The sequence below is a fragment of the Candoia aspera genome, chromosome 4 (assembly GCF_035149785.1).
Source record: "Candoia aspera isolate rCanAsp1 chromosome 4, rCanAsp1.hap2, whole genome shotgun sequence".
Lineage (NCBI taxonomy): Eukaryota > Metazoa > Chordata > Lepidosauria > Squamata > Boidae > Candoia > Candoia aspera.
The window spans coordinates 43,878,262-43,901,010 of record NC_086156.1 but is presented as its reverse complement, the minus strand read 5'-3'; the positions used below and the strand labels follow the sequence as shown (position 1 = coordinate 43,901,010).

Here is a 22,749-nt window from a genome sequence, read left to right as displayed (position 1 = left end):
AAAGCTGGTCTCCAGACCTATGTGGTGTTTCATTACTTCCTGATCAAATGCAAAAACAGAGCAAAAATAGGTTCTAAGGGTATGAGAACCTGATTGTTTTACGCCAGCAAATTTAGCAGAAGAGGACAAATCCTCAGGGAATTCTTACATTGGGAATCAGCTAAAATTGGTGAAACATCTTGCAATGTGATGTGTTCATGGTATTTTCAGTAGTCATACCATAAAAAAAAATTAGATCTCACTGTAACATGGTCTTAATTAGGGTTGTGGTGTTGGGAGTTTAGGAAACTAAAATTCCATTTTTCCCCCACATTTACTGTTTTTACAGTGGATGATATGTATCCACCACCCTACTCTCCTTCTTTAAAAGTTAATGTAAGTTTTGTGCCTTTGATTTAGTCTTGACTCCTGGTGACTACATGGATAAGTCCATGCAAGATTTTTTGGCAACTACGAAGTTTAAAAAACAAATCCATAATCTCTTTTCTCCACATTAAGAAAACCGTGTGGTTAACACAGAACTGTTGGCAGGAGAAATTGGTATATTATATTGGGCTTTGATCATTATTAATACTGTACAGACTTTTCTCAGAGATGGAAGGAAATGTTAATAACTGTTGAGCTAGTTTGTTTACAAAAAGTTTTACAGAAAAGGAAGTTCTGTCTCAACTGTGGGCCATATCATAGTGCTGGAAAAAAAAATAGCTGTTTAAAAGTTGCTCTAAATTAAAAAAGCATTTGGGACAGACAAATGTGCCAGTAAACACAAGGGGAAAATGGGATTTACAACAAGCAGTTTGCTATAACTGCTGGGCAGATGAAATTATTCTTTACCACAGCCTACCTTTAATGACCCAGTAAAATAGATGCTGAGTAAAAAGAATATACAAGCAGGGTGTATCCTGAGAGTGAATCAAGTTAACTAAGCTTCATGCCAAATGGACTGTTTTCCAGCTCCTTGAAATTAGTAAGTTTAATAGGTAATAATAGTTCAAGTTAAAACAGCATATACTGTCTCATACATTTTACAGTACACATTTCTTCATGAAGCACCCATGCTTTGTATGGATCCTAAACTGGCAATTTCTGTATTATATTTTACAGAAGACAAAATTAATTTCTTTTTAAATGCAGATCATGTAGTGAGCTTTCTACAAAAAGAGACCAAATAGTCTTAATATGAAGATGCCACAGGAATATGACCTTATATATCACTGTTACCTTCCAAAGCTGCAGCTCAGATTTATAGTTATGCTTATTAAATTAGCATAAGCATCTTAAGAAATTGCAGATTAAGATGGTGTCTATGGGTTCTAACAAGATTTAAGAACAGCTTTAATCAGTTTCTATGGGCTGTATTGTAATATGCAAAAAAATTACAGCAACAAGGTTTTGTGATGAAGATAAAATTGATCATACAGTTCAAAATCATATGAGAGTATCAGGCATTTCTTGTTCTTAATACTGTATATTCTTCTTCAGCTGTTCTATTTATCATCCTAGGATTCTTTCAGAGACTCTGCTGCCAATTTCATTTGCTGAAAGGAAATCATAAGGCATAAACATTAGAAAAGTTATGCAGACACTGTCCATTTATAGATAAAGAGAAAAAATAGTCATTTCATCAATATTGCCTCAAATTATTCTTTGAGGTCACTGAAAAAAAATTAAAGCATCATGGTTTATAGGAATAATTTATGTATATGGAACATGCTCTTACCAGCCTCTTCCCAACATCAGGAATAATTTGATTTTTGTTTGAACCACTAAGTATCTGTTTCTTGTTTTCAGTAAGGACAATTTTAATTGTAAAATCCCCTTCCCACATGTGGACTATCAAGTATTAATAAAAGTAGGCTGATTGATAAACTGAAAGAAACTATTTCTCACTATGAACATATCATAATTAATAGAGGGCTCAACACAAAGGTGATGGAAAGCAGATGTTGTGAGTGTTCTCAGCTGCTATTTTATGCTATTTATGTTATTGACAATTTGGTTATTGTTTTTGTTATCTGCCCAGAGTCATGTATATGGGATGGGCGGCCATATAAACTTATTAAATAAATAAATGATATTAACTGCTTCATATAAAGCAGAGAGTTGATAAAAACCACAAGTCTCTGTATATGTATGAATGTAATTCAATTGCTGTGAAAGGGACAATTAAAACTAAATTCCAGAAGACTGTAAGGTTGCAAAGTGGCCAAGGTGCTTTTCTACTTCTCCTCTTGCTTGTTACTGAGTAACTGATTCATGGGAGGAAAAGAAAACTAGTTACTTAGGATGTTCCAAGTTTAAACAGCTGTCTGCCCAGCTTTGAATAATGATACCTCATCTAAAGATCTTTGTTAATGTTTGTAGGTATACTGCAGTTCTATAGTGGAATAAGAACAGGAAGAATGTTCAATTCATTTCTCTCTGCTGAAGTAACCCTCAACCAAAACTCTGGATATTGTGCTTTGAATTTCTTCAAAATTAGTAAGACCAAGTCCAAAGTGATAGCATTTGGCAAGAGACACATGAAATATGGAGTCCTTGGTGCTCTCAGAGCCTTGTTGTTTTCTTGCAGATGTTTCACTGCCAGACTAGGCAACATCTTCAGTGTGACAGTCTAGTCTGGCAATGAAACGTCTATAAGAAAACAGCAAGGCTCAGAGATCACCAAGGACTCCACAGTTCAACCCTGAGCTACAAATATTCTCTTCAATTGGTACATGTGAAATATAATTGGCATCTGGATGGGGAGCTTATAAAACAAATTAAATCCTTTTCACACGTAAGTGTGATACTTCCCAAGATGGGATTGTGGGTAGGCCACTTCAAAAGATGTGCAACGCGGGCTAGGGTAAGCTCTAACATGCTTTTAAAACTGCTCATTTGTAACCAGCCTGGCACATTGTCTCTAAACTTAATTTATTAAATTAATTACCTTTGGGGCAAACCTGTGGGGCCCATTAAAAGCTCCCTACTCATAAAAAAATAAAGTTGTTTATTAAGATCCACCTTGGGAACTGATAAAACACTCCAGCCCCTGTGATCAGAGCCAAATTAGGCATGCATTCTAATCAAAGCCTTTAATTATTGGTGGAGGACCCTACAAATGGATCTACATTCTTATCTATTTTTGGTTGGACAACCAGCCAAGGAAATCAACTGAAGAGTCCTGCATGTCAGTGCTCAAACTTACCCAGAATTACTTATAAGCACTAAATCCCTAAAGTGGCTGGCCAAGAACAAAAGGTCAATTAAAACAGGAAAATATTTAACTATGGGCCTGATACAGGGCCAAAAAACAGTCTTTAACCAGGGCAAGATGTGAACTGCTGAGCTCTATGGTAAAATACAGGCAATTCCAGAAAATACAGTATCAGGAAAGAAAATTAACAGTTATTGGTCTCAATTGTATATTAATCTTTAAAATCCACTGATTAAGATTAAAGATTTTAAAGATTAATATACAATTGAGACCAGAAATCTTCCTCCTGGGACTGATGGACAAACAGTTGGAAAAAGGTCATGGAACTTCGTTTTTGTATATGATAACTGCAGCAAGATCACTGTATGCACAAAGATGGAAAGATCTGGCAATACCTACAATGGAGGAATGGTTGATGAAGATGATGGAACTTGCTGAGGTGGCCAAACTGACTTCTTTGATTACACAAAAGACAGTATCTACGTTTATTGCTGACTGGAAACCCCTTATGGACTTTTTGCATAAGACAGAAAAAAATGAACTTATGATTTATGGTTTTGATGATTGGACAGGATAGATTATAGAAAGAAGAGTTATGCTGTACCCATAGGGTAAGAGATAAATTTACAATTGTACTGATAACTGCTGTAAAGATTCTTTGTATCTTTTTTTCCCTTTCTGTTTTTCTTTTTCTTTCTTTCTTGCACTTTTAGCTTTCTGAAGTTTGTATTTTGTTTGTATTAGTTTGTTTTAGTTTGCATTAGTTTTTACCCTTGTTTTTAAAACTTTTAATAAAATTATTAAAAAAAGGAAAGAAAGTTCAGAGTTATTGAAGGTATTGTGCATGCTCTGTTTGTCATTTATATGTCTCAGTGAGAACCTGGCATCTACATCCTTTACTAGTTAGAAGAGTTTACTGGGACCCAAATATTAGATTGTCTTACCTCCTTTGGGGTGTAAATGTAAATGTAATTAGCAGCATCACCAGTTCATAATTAAGGCTACCTAAATGAGAGACTGTTTTTTAGGGCAGATTGGGGTCGCTTGCAGAGGCGAAGAACTTATTTAAACGTATTTTAAAGTGGTGTAATAATTGTACATACAGTATTCTGTTTTACTGGTTTTGGTATGACATTTTTTTTTTAGTTTGATATGGTCTTTTGACTAATCAATTAAAACCTATTACTACTACTACTACTACTAAGTAGCAAATGAAGGGCCCCAATTCAGATCAGGATATTGGAATGGCATGTGTGAGGAACTGGAGTCTAATGCTTTGCTTTCTGCTGCAGTTCAAATCTAGACTAGCTTTTTCATCCTACTATTTGCACTGGAAAAAAGAGTCTCAATTGAAAGTGGGAACTTTGGGGGATACATACTCCTCTACTTGTACTGTTAAAAAAAAATTGAACTGAATCCTTTCTCCCCAAAGCAAACTGGGGGCACTGGAAAGGAGGCAATAGCAAATAGAGTCAGTGTAGGTAGTGGTTAAGGTGCTGGACTGGCACCAGGAAGGCCCAGGTTCTCATGTGTATACCCCCAACTCTATTTGGCAACCTCTGGAACTCTATTAGTAATTGTCAAAAATCAGCAGCACAGTTGCCCCTTATTTAAAGAGATGGCAAAACTCATTAAAAACAATATCCTAAAAATCTTGAATGCTTAAAAAAAGCAAAGAGGTCCATCCATTTTGTCCCCTTCCAAAATTGGGGCAAACTAGAATACAGACACCCTGCTCGCTTACATGATCTTCCTACCTACTGTGGCCCCTGCATCTCCCTTCCCAGTATTATGTATGGCTTCTGACAACCAAAAAGTTGCCCATGTCTGATTTAGTGTTATTACTATTTCTTGAGCACATTGTGCAGCACTAGAATCACTGACCTGGACAGAGTCACACAAACTATGGCCAGTGTCATGCATACATCTTGCCCACCCAATGTATGTCTAAGTTGCTAATTTCCACCACTATGTTTAATTAACATAGTTGTCAAAGTAAAGAAACTTAATGGGTTCAAAAAATCAGCAGTGAGAAGTTTTTAACTCAACTTTGTATCTGTTTTTCACAAACTCTTTTTGCTCAGTTCCACAGCTGTTCATTAGTTTTAATGAACCATTAAAAATGAATCAACTTGCATCTTTTTTAGGACTCAACTGAAGTTGCAGTACTATACAAATTTCTATCCATATATGGGTTTGGATTTGGCATATGACAACATATTTCTTGCTTTACTTAACATTTACTTAATACTCATCATTATAATCTCACACTGCCACATAACTGAAGCTTAAAAAGCCACTGCACTGAGCTGCTAAATCTCACAGCTTTATGACAGAATAACTATTAAAAGTAGATGATTTCAGGCACTGCTGAGTATTGAAATTTAGATAAAAGTCATGAAAATATGAATATAGATCCAAAATTGGAAGCAATCACCAGTAACTGGTGGACTTCAACTTCTTTCTTGCAATATATAATTGCTTAAAATTAACAAAATGTACTTTGAGAAACCACATTGAATGAAATTCTTGTGCCTACTAGAATGTAGACATAATAATTTGTGAAACAGGCAGTATTATATGTAATATACTGTAATGATCTTCAGCAAAGGATCATTACCTTGTGGTGCTGGAGCTTGAGCACCTCAATGATGCCATGAGCTAAACCGTGAAGGGCCACCCAAGACGGGAAGGTCATGACAGAGAGGTCAGACTAAATGCGATTCCTGGGGAAGGTAATGGCAACCCACCCCAGTATTCTTGCCGTGAAAACTCAATGGATCAGTACAACCAGAGATATATCGGTATACCATCGGAAGATGAGACCCCCAGGTCGGAAGATGGTCAAAATGCTACTGGGGAGGAACAGAGGATGAGTTCAACTAGCCCCAGACGTGATGGCGCAGCTAGCTCAAAGCCAAAAGGACGGCTAGCGGCCGACGGTGCTGGTGGTGAACGGCGAATCCGATGTTCTAAGCATCAACACACCATTGGAACCTGGAATGTAAGATCTATGAGCTAGGGCAAATTGGATGTGGTTATTGGTGAGATGTCAAGATTAAAGATAGACATTTTGGGCATCAGTGAACTGAAATGGACTGGAAGGGGCCACTTCACATCAAATGACCACCAGATCTACTACTGTGGACAAGAAGACCACAGAAGAAATGGAGTAGCCTTCATAACTAATAGTCAAGTGGCTAAAGCTGTGCTTGGATACAATCCAAAAAACGATAGAATGATCTCAATTCGAATTCAGGGCAAGCCATCTAACATCACAGTGATCCAAATATACGCCCCAACCACAGATGCTGAAGAAGGTGAAGTAGAGCAGTTCTATGAGGATCTGCAGCACCTACTGGGCAACACGCCTAAAAGAGATGTTATTTTCATCACGGGAGACTGGAATGCTAAGGTGGGCAGTCAAATGACACCTGGAATTACAGTTAAGCATGGCCTGGGAGAACAAAACGAAGCAGGACATAGGCTGATAGAATTTTGCCAAGACAACTCACTCTGCATAACAAACACTCTCTTCCAACAACCTAAGAGACGGCTTTATACATGGACTTCACCAGATGGACAACACCGAAATCAGATTGACTACATCCTTTGCAGCCAAAGGTGGCGGACATCTATACAGTTGGTAAAAACTAGACCTGGAGCTGACTGTAGTTCCGATCACGAACTTCTTCTTGCACAATTTAGGATCAGACTAAAGAGATTAGGGAAGGCCCACAGGTCAGCTAGATATGAGCTCACTAATATTCCTAAGGAATATGCAGTGGAGGTGAAGAATAGATTTAAGGGTCTGGACTTAGTAGATAGGATCCCAGAAGAACTCTGGACAGAGGTTCGCAACATTGTTCCGGAGGCGGCAACAAAATACATCCCAAAGAAAGAGAAAACCAAGAAGGCAAAATGGCTGTCTGCTGAGACACTAGAAGTAGCCCAAGAAAGAAGGAAAGCAAAAGGCAACAATGATAGGGGGAGATATGCCCAATTAAATGCAAAATTCCAGAGGTTAGCCAGGAGAGATAAGGAATTATTTTTAAACAAGCAATGCGCGGATGTGGAAGAAGACAATAGAATAGGAAGGACAAGAGACCTCTTCCAGAAAATTAGAAACATCGGAGGTAAATTCCAGTCCAAAATGGGTATGATCAAAAACAAAGATGGCAAGGACCTAACAGAAGAAGAGATCAAGAAAAGGTGGCAAGAATATACAGAAGACCTGTATAGGAAGGATAACAATATCGGGGATAGCTTTGGCAGTGTGGTCAGTGAGCTAGAGCCAGACATCCTGAAGAGTGAGGTTGAGTGGGCCTTAAGAAGCATTGCTAATAACAAGGCAGCAGGAGGCAATGGCATCCCAGCTGAACTGTTCAAAATCTTGCGAGATGATGCTGTCAAGGTAATGCATGCTATATGCCAGCAAATTTGGAAAACACAAGAATGGCCATCAGACTGGAAAAAATCAACTTATATCCCCATACCAAAAAAGGGAAACACTAAAGAATGTTCCACTATCGAACAGTGGCACTCGTTTCACATGCCAGTAAGGTAATGCTCAAGAACCTGCAAGGTAGACTTCAGCAATTCATGGAGCGAGAATTGCCAGATGTACAAGCTGGGTTTAGAAAAGGCAGAGGAACTAGGGACCAAATTGCCAATATCTGATGGATAATGGAAAAAGCCAGGGAGTTTCAGAAAAACATCTATTTCTGCTTCATTGACTATTCTAAAGCCTTTGACTGTGTGGACCATAACAAATTGTGGCAAGTTCTTAGTGGTATGGGGATACCAAGTCATCTTGTATGCCTCCTGAAGAATCTGTATAACGACCAAGTAGCAACAGTAAGAACAGACCACGGAACAACGGACTGGTTTAAGATTGGGAAAGGAGTATGGCAGGGCTGTATACTCTCACCCTACCTATTCAACTTGTACGCAGAACACATCATGCAACATGCTGGGCTTGAGGAATCCAAGGCTGGAGTTAATATAACTGGAAGAAACATTAACAATCTCAGATATGCAGATGATACCACTTTGACGGCTGAAAGCGAAGAGGAACTGAGGAGCCTTATGATGAAGGTGAAAGAAGAAAGTGCAATAGCTGGCTTGCAGCTAAACCTGAAAAAAACCAAGACTATGGCAACCCGCTTGATTGAGAACTGGCAAATAGAGGGAGAAAATGTAGAAGCAGTGAAAGACTTTGTATTCCTAGGTGTGAAGATTACTGCATATGCTGACTGCAGTCAGGAAATCAGAAGACGCTTAATCCTTGGGAGAAAAGCAATGACAAATCTCGATAAAATAGTTAAGAGCAGAGACATCACACTGACAACAAAGGTCCGCATAGTTAAAGCAATGGTGTTCCCCGTAGTAACATATGGCTGCGAGAGCTGGACCATAAGGAAGGCTGAGAGAAGGAAGATCGATGCTTTTGAACTGTGGTGTTGGAGGAAAATTCTGAGAGTGCCTTGGACTGCAAGAAGATCAAACCAGTCCATGCTCCAGGAAATAAAGCCAGACTGCTCACTTGAGGGAATGATATTAAAGGCAAAACTGAAATACTTTGGCCACACAATGAGAAGAGAGGACACCCTGGAGAAGATGCTGATGCTAGGGAGAGTGAAAGGCAAAAGGAAGAGGGCCGACCAAGGGCAAGATGGATAGATGATATTCTAGAGGTGATGGATTCGTCCCTGGGGGAGCTGGGGGTGTTGACGACCGACAGGAAGCTCTGGCGTAAGCTGGTCCATGAAGTCACGAAGAGTCAGAAGCAACTAAACAAATAAACAACTGTAATGATAGTGCTTTAGCTTGAACAGTCTTGAATGCTGACTATAATATTAACAGTTTGTGCAAAGTGCAAAGATAGATGGACTCTGTTACAGTGGCAATGGCTGTACCATTGGAAGACCTGAAGGACCAGGTTAGGGGTAGATCATCACGGAGAAAATCTATCTCTGGGGCTGCCAAGAGTCAACACCAACTTGATGGCACATTTATCAGTTAGTAAGCCAATCACGGTGCAAAGTGGATTATCCTCTAACCCTGTAAGTAATCAAACTTTTTACATTTTTAATAGGCAGGTGATTAAACACATTAAGTTTTTAAAGAAATCTACAAAGTCCTACTAAGATATATCTGCTTAAGTTTCCATACTTTCTTTTGAAGGCACATCTCTGGTTTGGCTAGATGGTTGTAGCATAACTCTTGGATGGAAAAATTCAAGTCTTTTGGGGTATGTGTAAGGGGCTGGGCTCTTACCACAATCTATGAAAAACAGATTGGCTGAGACAGATTTATACAAAAGGATAAATTGTAAAAGATCTCTCAAAATATTTTGATGACTCATGCCCCAGTAACCTCATGGCTTGACTACTGCAATGTTCTCTACATGGGGCTGCCCTTGAAGACCACCTGGAAGCTTCAACTGGTCCAGAATGTACAAGTATGTAACGCCCATGTAACACTTGGTATGCCCATGTAACACCTCTGCTTTGTGAGCTACACTGACTACCAGTTTGCTTCTGGGTGCAATTCAAGGTGCTGGTTGTTACCTATAAAGCCCTATGGGGCATAGGGCCTGGTTACTTGAGGGACTGCCTGTCTCCTGTAACATCTACCTGGCTGATTTGATTCTGCCGGGTTGGTCACTCCAGGTTCCTTCAATTAGACAATGCCATCTGTCAGGACCACAGAAATGCACCTTCTTTGTAGCAGTGCCTGCCCTCTGGAACAAGGTTCCCCCTAAGATCTGGACAGCCCCCACTCTGCTGTTTTTTAGAATTGCTGTGAAGACCTGGCTCTTCACCCAAGCCTTCGGCAAGGGAAAGTGAGATCCCTCATTTCATCATACTTGCCATCTTTTATCTTTATTTTTTATTGATTTTATTGTAATTTCTTTACTGTGAGTTGCCTAGAGTCACTGAGAGTTGAGTGGCATACAAGTTGATTATTATTACTATTACTGTTGTTGTTATATGTAATAATCTGGTTGGAAAATGACAATGTAAATTTTAAAAGTGCATACTATTTTATAGCTTACATCTGTAATAAATCTGAAAACATTCACAATTCATACATACACATACATACACACACAGATATTAACTTTGGTCATAGACCAGCATAGAATTAATAATGTAACAGTCACCCTAAAATAGAAATAAAAATAAAAAATCATATTGATAGAATAAAGTAAGATAAAGATAAAATTATTAACGTAAAATTAGAGTACAGGAATTAAAATGCAAGAGAATCCTGTAAAGCTACAATTAATTTTACAATGAATAATCTAAACACTATAGATAACTAAGATAGATAACTATAAAAGGACATAAGTAATACTAGAATGTAAAGCTACATTGGGGGAGAATCCACAATGGCTTAAGGTGGTACCAAGTACTTTTCGCCAAGAAGCCTGGAATTTGTCTTGAAGAGTCACAGAAGCCAGACAACCTGGGTTGAAAATTAATTTGAGCCAGTAACTGACATGTGCTATTTGGGCATAATTTTTAATTGGAACCATTCCAGCTTCAGCCAGAAGGGTTGAGTAAGGAACACAACGGGGAACCAAAAACAGACTTCTTAGGAAGTTTGTCTGTACAGCTTCTAATGGTTCTAGGTTCTTATATGCACATATTTGGAAGCTGTAGGACAGCTGTGGTATTACTTTGGCCTCAAATACTTTTAGTCCATCAGGTATATAATTATCTCCTATCGTATGAAAAGATCTTAGTATGGCAGCTACACTTTTTCTGACTCCTTCTTGGAGGAATCCAAAGAATAATATCGGCCATGGCGACTTACCAAAATTCTCTTCTGATAGTCTTTGAATAAGCATTTTGATAAATTAATTGAATACATGCATTGATAAAAAGATTCCTGAAATCCATAATTATCTCTCTCACATATTACACTTATTGTACAATTGGCTGTTCAAAACAGATTGACCAACAAAATGGATATGAATCAGTTTAACATACATGATGCATCTTATCATTTCGCCCCATTTTATAGAATGGGCATTTCATAAAAGTGTATAGTACAGTTTTGAGAACTTTATTGTAAAACAAATTGATATACAGAACAAGTAAGTTTTAAATCCACCAAAATTATACAGAAAAATTATTATTATATGTCCAGACAATGATGTTAAAAGCTATTTTGCCTGATGCCTGGCAATGTGATCATATATTTCTTTGAAATATAAAATATGGCAGTGTAATCATATTTTAAGGAAATAATCAGGCCTAAGTACTTTTATCAAGAATCTCCCTGAACACAAAACTGTTTCTTTTCCTATAAATGTTGCATTTTATAGGCCCACAATTCTTGTCCATGAGCATGGAGAGGAGGAATGGCACTGTCTACAATTAATATTAGAATAAAATGCCCTTAAACAATGTGATTTTAACAATTAGTCAAAGCCATAATCCATCCATATAATTCTCCATCAGTCCAGAGCATCTGTGCCTGTGTGATATATTTAAAATATTTTGGAAAAACAAATAAACCTAAACAAAATGTACCTTTTTAAAGGTTTGGAATTCCATTATGTGTAATTTGGCTAACTGCAGATGAGTTTATTTACCAAAAAGGAAGGCAATCCTACATTTAAGATGGCTCTCCACCAAACAGAATATTAGACCACAAAAACCTAGCTTCCTCTTTTACAATATGCTCAGAGTATCTAAAACAATCGTCCCATTTTATGGCTATCAAATTGTTTGGGAAAATTTGTTTTCATGTACATAAAGTATTCTAATTTATTTACTATTAGTAAAGTATAAATATTTTTAAACTGACAATTAAAAAATGAATCCAAAGAGACAGCATTTAAGGACATTAGCTTAGTTGGCTGAGCAAGCTGATATTCAAACAAAGGCTTCTGTTAGCCGAAAAGAAAATAACCGATAACAAAAGCTAACAAAGCTATAAAATACAAGGGAAGGTGGCCATTATTATAGTGGTGGGGAAATTCATGATACAGATTAAACATCTAATGAATGGCCAAGATGGCAGCAAGAGTGGTTGGTGGTGTAACTGCAGGCTCTATCAGACCACTTGGATGCTGTTTGGATCCTGTTTGAAGTTGTGAAGACATGTTGGCTGGCTGGAAGGATTGGGATTACCTGACTTTCTTTTAGACTGCCTCAAATTTGATCTGGAGCCTGTGTGTTGGACTCTGTCTTGGGCAGTTGATATTGAAGGGGTAGAGCAGCATGTTTCCCTGGCTCCCGTGGACTTAGATCTACAGAGGGAGCTTTGTGAGGGCCACTGTGAGGAGGTCTGTCAGAGTGAGTTTGCCACCATTTGTCCATCTAGGTTAGCCCCAACTCTGGCATGAAAATAGTACTTTCCTTGAGAAAATGGAAAAAGACTGCCCATCCAGATAATTCTTGGTGCATGGAAGAAAAGGTTTGTGACATAGTTGGGACCATGGGATTGTCAACCCATCCATCTAGAGCAGTGTTTCTCAACCTTAGCAACTTTAAGATGTCTGGACTTCAACTCAGAGGGATGCATGGATTGGATATTTTGGACACATAATGTGAAGGCAAGCGTCTCTGGAGAAGATCTGAATACTTGGAAAATATAAAAAGCGATAAAAAAGGCTGAAAGAAGCAAGATAGCTAGATACTATCTTTGATGGCACAAGCATAAGCTTACAAGAACTCAAAGGCAATTCTGGAAGAATGATGTCCATTGGATCACGAAGTGTCAGAATCCACTTAATAAATGAATAAATGAACAATAAATGTTCATTTTTGTTCAGAATAAATGAACAATAAAAGTCACAGCTTTTTGCAGCTGTATGAAAGCTCTATCCCATCTTATCCAAATGATGGCTGGAATGTGGATTATCATTCGTTTATAAAGAGGTATTGAATTGTGAGAGATCCTGCCACATTATAAAGTTCATAGGAATTCATTGATTTTAACCAATTGTACAGCAACAGTTGGATCTTCTGTTACGGTTTTATTCTGAGTAAATTTCTGAACTACTTCTTACAAGTTATTTCACCTTTGGTTTATGTTTGACCACATGCATCACAGCATCAGACGGCCAAAGCTCAAAGCAATTCTGTAGCTATAATAATATCTTGAATGGCTATGGCCATAAAATGTTTCCATTGCCTGTGTGGTAAAGCTCTCTGCATAAATATAGAAACAAGAATGGAAGTCTGTGATCTCAGGTCATCCTCACTCCTATTTTGACTGTGACTAGACTAGAAAAGTTGGAGTCATTCAATAATTTAAGCATACAATTGTACAGAGATCTAAGATAGGAAACACTTTTGTATCAAAATACCATTTTTACAAACAAGAGTATTATTAACATCAACTTAGAAAAAGAAGTAAAGTATTACAGGAAGAAGGCTCTTTACTCCAAGTGCAAAATGAACTTGACATCAACCCGACATAATTAGAAATAAATGCGAAGGTGCCCTATATTCAGCTCACTACAAGTTTCACTGCTATAGTAGAGCCTAAAAAAATGCACTGACCAGCCCTGCAATTTTCACTGAGAGAAGCTTTCTCTATTTGTTTTAGTGTGCTTTGGGCTTTCCTCCAAGATGCAATGCATTCTCTACCTGTCCATAAAAATCCTTGAGAGCCAGGCATTTTGAGTGTTCCAACTGAAACGTGAGGCATAAAGAAGACAAATTAAACAGTTCAATCTAGTTGGAAGCCCAAATCTTACGTCCACATAAAGAATGATGTTGATTTAAAAAAAATAGCATATTTCAAACAACTTGAATTCTTTATATATTCCCAACAATTAAATCAAACTGAATGTGTTCTCTGATAGGAAGGAGCACTTGTTAAGTCAATTCCTTTATTACATCCTATATTCTAGTACTTATAATAAAAATACATTAGAGTGGCATATAAATTAGGCTTTTGAAATGGTCACCAAATTCACAAATGCTCGTGCACATTTCCATATACATATAGCTGCCCATCTCACATACATGTATGAGACCTGCTTGTGGGTATCTGCTATTCATTCAGGAGGGTAGGAGGTACACAGACTCCGTATTCTGCTCTCCAAAGGTGAGAAGTACTGCCAGTTGTATTTGGGATATTCCTAAACATGATACTAAAGATTATTTATAATTGGAATATGTTCCAATGTATATAGGTTTCGAAAATATTTTTGTTTGGTCCTTTCAACATATTATGAAGTAAGTTTTTAAAACTACTATCAAGGATTATTTGGGGGTTACTGGGTTTGGCTGGAATTTCATATTCAGATTCTATGGTTTCCTGGAAGAACTTTACACATGCATTCTGAACCATACTTTCAAAATGGGAAATCAAAAGGGAACGTCCCAGGCGCTTATCGTAATATTTCATTCTGCAATCTACAGTTTATAACCATAGTAGAATATTTGAACATAACTCATTTCTAATCTCCTCATACAAGCCTTGTATTTGTATTATGGAAAGCATTCTTAGGTACCTTCCAAATGAGGAGATAACAAAGTAAGTAACTGAAACATATCGGAAGCTTATGATTTCCTGCACTGCAGCTAAAGCAGGCTACAACTTTTATTCGAGAAGCAGAAAAACGTTTATATCAGGAGTCATATTTTTTTAATTAATTCTGCACGGGATTGCAACTGTTTGCTCCTCAAGCACTGGATATATTATCCCAAAGGTGAAAATCTTTCTTGACAGCTACGAAACCTTACTCACTGATACCGTATGTGAGAAATGTGCCAGCCCCTTGGAGCTCAGGGAATTCTACTTCTGGAAGATGACTAACTGATATATGTGAAGGTGGCAGTCCAACTGTCAACTCTGCAGAGGGATGGAAAAATTAGGGCTGTCTTTCTAAAAGCTTCTGGCTTGCAGTTGTTCAGAACAACTCTCAGAAACCCAGCTAATAAGAGAAATGGTCAGGGATGATGGGAATCATTAATTCAGCACTTCTGGAGGGCACCAGGTTGGAAAGTTCTGCTTTAAGGCCTTCCACAGAATCACCCTAAGGCCAAACAGGCCAACACTGATCAAGCAGTAGAAACGCCTGCCTTCTCACTGGAACCAGGTCTGTTTATATACGAAATGGCAACAGCATTGCTAAATGCTGCAAAAGTAGTACAAATCAGAAAGAGAGAGAGAGAGAGAGACTGACCGGCCACAGTGTATATAATCCCCTTTTTGTCTCAGTATAGTCAAAAAGCTTTCAAAGGTTTCTAAGCATGAATGCTTTCTACCCATGCAGCTGTAAATTCTCTTTCCCCGTGTTATTATTGCTTTACAGCAATGATCCAAAGACTTAAAAAGCTTCAGCATTCAAACAAGGTCTCAGGAATATCCTTAACGCGAGAGCTATCCTGCATATTTAAGGCTTGCTTGAAATTACTGCACACACACAAGTAGACAAACACTTATTTTAACTGCCTGGGGCAAAATGGCTGTTGATAGTCAGATGAGCTTACTGTGAATAAAAAGAAAGCATTTTGTATGGAAAGAAACAGTTCCAACAGCACAAAGAAATAACACTATTCAGACAGTGTAGGATGCTGTGGTGTGACCACAACAGTGAATATATTATGACATTATGTAAGGGCTGAAGTCATGAAGTGCCAACTGAAGAGACATATAACTCTTCTCTCTAGCATATCCTGAAGTTAAGATTTTGATGTATTACTGAGTCATGCGGAACAGGTGGCCATCACGATTCTTTGTAGGTTTTAAAATTTAAAAGGCCGCCTGGCATGGACACAAGTTAAAGATATTTATCTGAGATCTGTCTAATACAACCACAAAATAGAGAAAACTGTATGCCACCTGTCCTATGCTAAAGTTGTTAAATTCTGATTCACATTTCAACACATGAATTGACTACAGATGGTATGATATCTTTCAATGATCAACTAAAGCCTTGGGAATGAACTTCACTGGAGGCAACAGCTAAGTGGGTTTGCATTAGAGGTCAGCAACAGCCTGACACACACAAATGCAGTTATCTCTCTGTTTTGAATTACTTTCTTCCAAAGTTTAAACAACCAGGGCTCTGGACAGCATTTCTGTAGTTACTCCTTCACTGGATTATGTGAACTAAATGGTTGTAGGCAATCACTTACTGGTTATTTAAATTTTTTAAGCTTCTGAGGTTCACACTGGACGTAGCAGTGCAGTAGTATCTAAATGGAGAACAGGAATAGGGTCTATGGCTTAAACTTGGGTTCTGATTTTTTTTTCTTTATTTTACTAGGGGTGGTGCTGATTAAATAAAAACATTTTGCCTATTATTATTATTATAATACAGGAAATCATGGTGCCTAATTTCAGAAACATGGTCTTATGGGGCTCTGGGGCTGCAACCAAAGTACAGGAGAGTAGTTGTAGTGCACGGGTTGCCCTCCTGCAATTTAGCAATAACAAATTGAAGGGCTTTTTTATGTGAGCACTGTTATTTGAATGACTATGGGCAGAATAGAAAAAGACTTGTATGATCTACCTCTAGAAGGCTCCATGAACTCCAGGATTGTTTGTATACCTTTTTGCTTCCAAATAAAAAAGCAAATATGATAACAAAAGGTTAAGGTTAAGGATAAGCAGAAGAGATTTGGCAGGCTCGTAACCCGGCTTAATAATGCCCACACAACAGTACTGTCTCTCAGAAGAGAAAAATTCACTGACTGATGTCTTCTTGTGAGCTGTCTACTTTTTGACATTGTGCTCTACCTAAGGTAAAGAAACAGTTGCCTCTAAGCTGACTTTGACTCCTGATGACCATGGTCAGTCACTTTGGCAACAATATGGAAGTAGTTTGCCATTGCCTTCCTCCAGGATGTTCTTCAATGTTCCAGATTAGCCTACAGCCCTGGCATCCTCTGGTGGCCTTCCACTGAACTACTAACCATGCCCAACTGTGCCTGGCTTCCAAGCCCAGACAAGATTAGCCATGTTCCGCCATCTAGTGACACCCTCCTTATTAAAAGCAGGTCTCATTTCCCCTGCCCTATGGATATTACCCTCAAACACCCTATGGATACCTGAAGAGCATGGGAGAAAGGCAGGTGAAGATAAAGTCAAAGCTGGATGTAACTAATTGTAATAATAATGAATAATTTCCCTTTGTGGTAGGTGGAACTTACAATACTCAGTGAAGGACTGGCAAACTTTGTACTGCATTATTAAGACCAATGCTCAGAGGATTTCTTGGAGGACTTTCTAGCATTCATCTTTAACACTGAAGGGCAAAGTGTATCATTAGAGTGAAACAACATTGCAGACCATGAAAATACATGATTTTTGTTTGCTTTTTCTCTCTGTTTTTGTAAATCTTGTACTCTGTTTCTACAACAAGCATTAAAGATTGTGCTGTTCTTCAGACTGGATCAGAGCTCTGTCTAGCTTGAAAAAAGAGAAGATGTCTCAAATCAAAATGAATCTCAATCCAGACACATTGGAGGAGGTATTGTTCGTGGGTGGCTCAGTTGCCTGTGTTCAGTATGTTCTAAAAGGTTGTAGTTTATACTGTTCAGTACTTGACAAGAACAGTATAACCAACCTCTACAGCTCAGAATACATATCAACAGCTATGCTGATAGAAACCATAAATCTATCTGTAAGGGATCACTTCAGGACACTCCCATGTAGCCACATGTTCACTCCCCAAACCTTCCAAGATGCTTTTAAGCTGTCCTGCAAGTATCTTCAGTATTCCCACCACAGCAAATCTCCAACCAGTACTCCCTCCAGCTGACTAATGGTGAGTCCGACAAACTGGCATCTAGCACCCTCCCCCTTCCCATGATTCTTCTCTGGGTTTGTCAACCAACTACTTCAACTGGTCACTATGAGGGAAAGCTTGAAACCTATCCTTCTTATCACTGAAAAAATGACTGTATGGGATTTTCTTCAGCAGCCCTTCTCCCAGTGTTCTCACAAGGTGAGGTCTGCTAAATGATTACAGTATTGGTGAAATAGAAACAACTTGTTTCATCTGTATCAGATTTTATATCAGGCAAAGCAACAACTCTCAACTTCCTAGATATTCAACTTCAAATTCAGAAACTTGCTTACAGTGGAAGTTGCACAAACACAACAGATATGCTTTATCGTAGAGAAGCAAGAAGAACTGCCTACTGCAAAATACAGAATCAAGCTCGCTCTCTATATGACTGCTCCAGGGTTTAAATTTCCTTTTCTTCGTATCTTTCAGAGTCACCAGACTTTTTGCTTTGCTTTTCCTGGTCTTGAAAGTCAGAGCCATCTTCCAAACGTTTACATAATGGTTCTGATTGGCCTGAGCCCCAACGGTTCCAGCCTCACCAATTGCAGCATCTTTATCATTTTGCTGTTTTCTGCTCTTCATGTTTTCTACAGCATCACAACTTGTTGTAGCTATTAATTTTAAACTAACTTGAAAATCAAATTCTGCCAGATTCTTATCATCAATCAATCAAAGATGATTATCTGCATATACACACACACACACACACACATACTATACCTACAATGATCTATTTGGCTTCAGTGTGATGAAAATAGCCAAACAATCTAAAAATAATTCCTAATTTTCTTGAAGGCTTTCTTTCCTTCAATTACGTCAACAGCAAATAACTGATTATGTAACATTCTCACCTATTTAATTAAACTTTTATGCATATGATGTTAATACTCAATTATCCCTCATTACAGAGCTACATTTATCATCCTGCAAAATACACTTGGTGTTATCTCACATTTCCTGTTATTACTCACAAGTTGCACAAAGCTCAGAAAAGAAATAGGTTACCTACAGTCACGTGAAAAAGTAAGTAGATCCCATTGAAATTTTTTACTTTTTCAACCTGCAGATATTTGATCTTCATTTCAACAATACTGATACATAAAGGGTCATGATACCAAGTTTTCAAAGATTTCAGTTAATATTAGTGATTGAATCTTCAGCCTTATATATGCTAAGCATGCCTCAACAAATGTACTTCATCTTTTAAAATCTATTAATTTTTGTTAGATGTTAATTATTAGCTTTGCATAAAAAATTATGACAAGCACTTCATTCTATGCAGGATCTCTTCTCCTGCAGTCAAAGAAAGAAGCAATATAAAACTTCTGATCAATATTGGTTGCTTCTTTAATACAAATTATTGTACAATGTTGCAAACGTAATGTATTAATGTAAGACTTAAGGCAAGCATCAAAAACAAATTCCAACTGCAGTGGAGAGTTGTTTGTTCCTTAACAACATTATTTTCCCTACACAGTATTTTAAATGATAAAGAGCTGCTGTATCTTATTAATAGACTGGGAATCTTCCAGATGACCTTGGGCATTATTATTCTTCAGCTACAGTTATTCATCTCTCAGGCATAGATATTAATAGCTTAGGTCAGAGAGCTGTTATGAAAGATTATAAAATACTTGGTGCACTCTACACTGATGACTGAAAATAATGTTGGCACCAGTGGGATGATTCAATATAAGCAGAATGGCAGTATAGTGACAATATAGCAGTCAATAATAGAAATGTAATGGATAACAATATCAGTTTTATATGGAGAAAGAAAAATGTGAGTACATGTCTTTCCATTATGCCCCTTCCTCTGTTTAACCTTCTCTTAATGTTATAAAAAGAATTTTAAAATCTCTGGGGATTTTTCATTTTAATATTGTGGAGTAAGATAACTTCTTCCAAACCAGTGCTGAGACAGTATTATTCCTCTATATGCCATCTATTCATTATTCATTATTCATTAAATCGTAGCAAGGAATAATTTAATATCCAAACATTGTGTTCTTTAAATGCCATGTGACAAGCCAAAATAATCACAAGAATTCAGATGAGAATATGAAACTCCTATGCAATTTTTATTTACAAGTAAACTGATTTTTAATTTGAGGGTTATGCAGACATCATCTAAAAGGGACATGTCTGACATAGTGTTTGTAAGTATCATACTGCTGATCTCTGGATTATGTGAAGGTTTTCAAAAGCTTTTAATTATAAGGGAATGATTCACATATAAGAAAAGACTGTGAAATGTTAATGTAGTCCCAAATTTATTTAAAAGCTTGTACTTAAGATTTAATTGGGGCAAGTTTTTTATGTCTTACCTGTGTGTGTTGTGTATAAGTTTATGTATATGTGCATTTACCTCATTGAATATATACATACATGCACACAAAGTAAAAGGAATTGTTGCAGTGTAGTTAAAATCTTCTCTGTATGGTATGTAAACTGCTGTCTAGTCACTATTTCTTCTCACTAACTGAATATGAGAAAAGCAAAATTCAACTTCAACACATTAGATTCAAGCTTTATTTTGTTGTGATGCTTATATTGTAGAAGACCTGGACAAAAACACACACCAAGAACTGCATACAGATAGCTCAAACAGAATCTTAATATTTGCCATATTATAATAACATTTTTCCCTATAACCAGCCTGACCATATTGGTGAGGGCTGAGATGGAAGAAATGTGTGTATTGTATTAGATGTTTATGATAGTCTTTTGTCCTATATGTCTTGTTGGATTAACCATGCTGTTACAGTTGTGACATACATGGTGCCCAATAAATATTTAATAAAAATAGCTAAGAAAATCAATGGGGCATTGTACAGCTATTAAAAGAAAGGTTAATGGGAAAGACTGTGGCATCAAATGCAGTTTTTATTGAATGTATCTTCATATGGAAAATACCATTCTGTTTTTGACCTAGTAAGGATACATTAAATGCCAAAGTAAGTAAGTTTTCTAAGCAACATCCTTAACGCTCTATATTAATGCATATGAAGGTTATGGTGTAGACACATACATGTAGACCTACAGACAGGCATGAAGACACATATTATAAGTTAAAACTATTATTTAAAAATTAAAAACTGAACAGTAGTGATCACTGTATAATTTTTAAACAAATGAATAATTAAATTTTATATAATGAAATTAAATTAATTATTTAAGAAAAACAACACAGTTCTCAGTGTTTGTCTTGTTCTTACCTGTTGTTTGAGTGCTTCCAGAGATTCAAATTCTAGCTTTGCCAATTTTAGCTCAATATCTTGGGGTTTGTCAGCAATGACATATGACATAAGAAACTTCACTGCTAGTGCTAAATGCTGGGGGGGAAAAAAAGATGAATAAAATGCCATTCAAGAATGAGGACTTAATATCTTGATCAAGCTGTTGTGCCAAAATATTCACTTTATAGTTTAACTGCTGATAATAAGCATAATTGAACCATCATAATTTGAAGAACCATCTTTCTGAGCTACTCCAGATAGTGAGAGAAAAAATCCACTGGGGGGATACCTCTAGATATTCATACAAAATTCTATGTAATTATTAGCAAGGGCAAAATGACCTCTTTTGGTACCGCTTGCATTAAAGAAAAAATATTTTCTACAATAGCAATAATGCTATTGCTCAATTAGACCATGATGACAGCAAATATTACACATAAGGGCAGATCAGCCCAAATAATTATTTTACAACTGTATTTTTAAAAGCAGACAACTTTTAAAGTATATGCATTCAAAACCAAATTGTAGAAGCCTGCAACTTTAGCGCTGGCTTATTGCTTCAAACTACATGAGTCACAGCTCCCTGTCATGGATTTTAGGCCCTCATTGCCCCTTACTATTGCCAGGATACAGTCTACAATCAGATAAACAAGGTGTACTGATACTATGGAAGTCACATTAATTAGGATTGGATTGATTTATTTATGCATTTATTTATTTATTCATTCATTCAATTTGTATAGCTGCCTATCTCAACAAGTGACTCTGGGCGGCAAACAATATTAAATAAAAATAAAAACAATTACAAACATTAAAATTCAGAGAAGCCAAGGAAATATCACAGTCAACAGATGCAAATACAGGCAGAAGACAGGTCTCTTCACACACCCAGGGCCCCAGCCTGAGCACAGAACCAGGTCTTTAAGGCCTTACATAAGGTTTGGGTCCATCCTAATTTCTGCTATAGTAGAGCCTAAAAAAATGCATGTAAGGATATATAACGTTTTGTAATTCACAGCAGTCTCTCCATTACTGCTAGTTGTTTCTAATTCTAAATTCTCTTGATATCTGGACCAAATCCTATTCTAATTCAGATGACCAGTCATGGCTATGATAAGGGAAGCATGTCTCAAAATGTCTAAAACCAGGACATAGCTAGAGATATCATGAAATTCAGAAGTGACAGTTTCACAGTGAACTCTATTAGGACTCTAATTCCTAAATATTTAAAAGTCTATATAAACAGACTAACAAGCATTATTAGCATTGCATGTCAAACTGAGGATAAATATGTATTCAGTCTCAGATATACACTTTGTATCTGCATGATTAAATATTGAAACTACCCCAAACTAAATTGGAGGATGGCAATAAGAAAAAGCAAGGTTGTTCTCTTGATCGGATTCAGCATGCTATTTCCTTCATCTCATCAATGGTGCTACCTTATCAATGATTTTTTTTCATTTTTAAATTATGATATGCAAAAGAATAGGGATAAAGGAAAAACACTCCAAAGCATACATCTCTTACATACTAAA

The 22,749-nt window shown here is 37.1% G+C and overlaps 1 protein-coding gene across 2 annotated transcripts in view; it reads right to left on the bottom strand.

Moving 5' to 3' along the window:
- Positions 1 to 958: 958 nt before the first annotated feature.
- ANO10 (anoctamin 10) overlaps positions 959 to 22,749 on the bottom strand; it is a 78,426-nt gene continuing 56,635 nt past the window's right edge. The window contains exons 11-12 of one of the 2 annotated variants that reach the window (XM_063303943.1): positions 21,191 to 21,307; positions 959 to 1,538 (exon numbers count right to left, since the gene is read on the bottom strand). In XM_063303943.1, the coding sequence (XP_063160013.1) occupies positions 1,500 to 1,538; positions 21,191 to 21,307 (156 nt within the window). In that variant the 3' untranslated portion in view covers positions 959 to 1,499. Of the gene's footprint in view, positions 1,539 to 13,730; positions 13,858 to 21,190; positions 21,308 to 22,749 lie in introns of those variants that run through there. The other variant, XM_063303944.1, reaches the window with a different exon arrangement.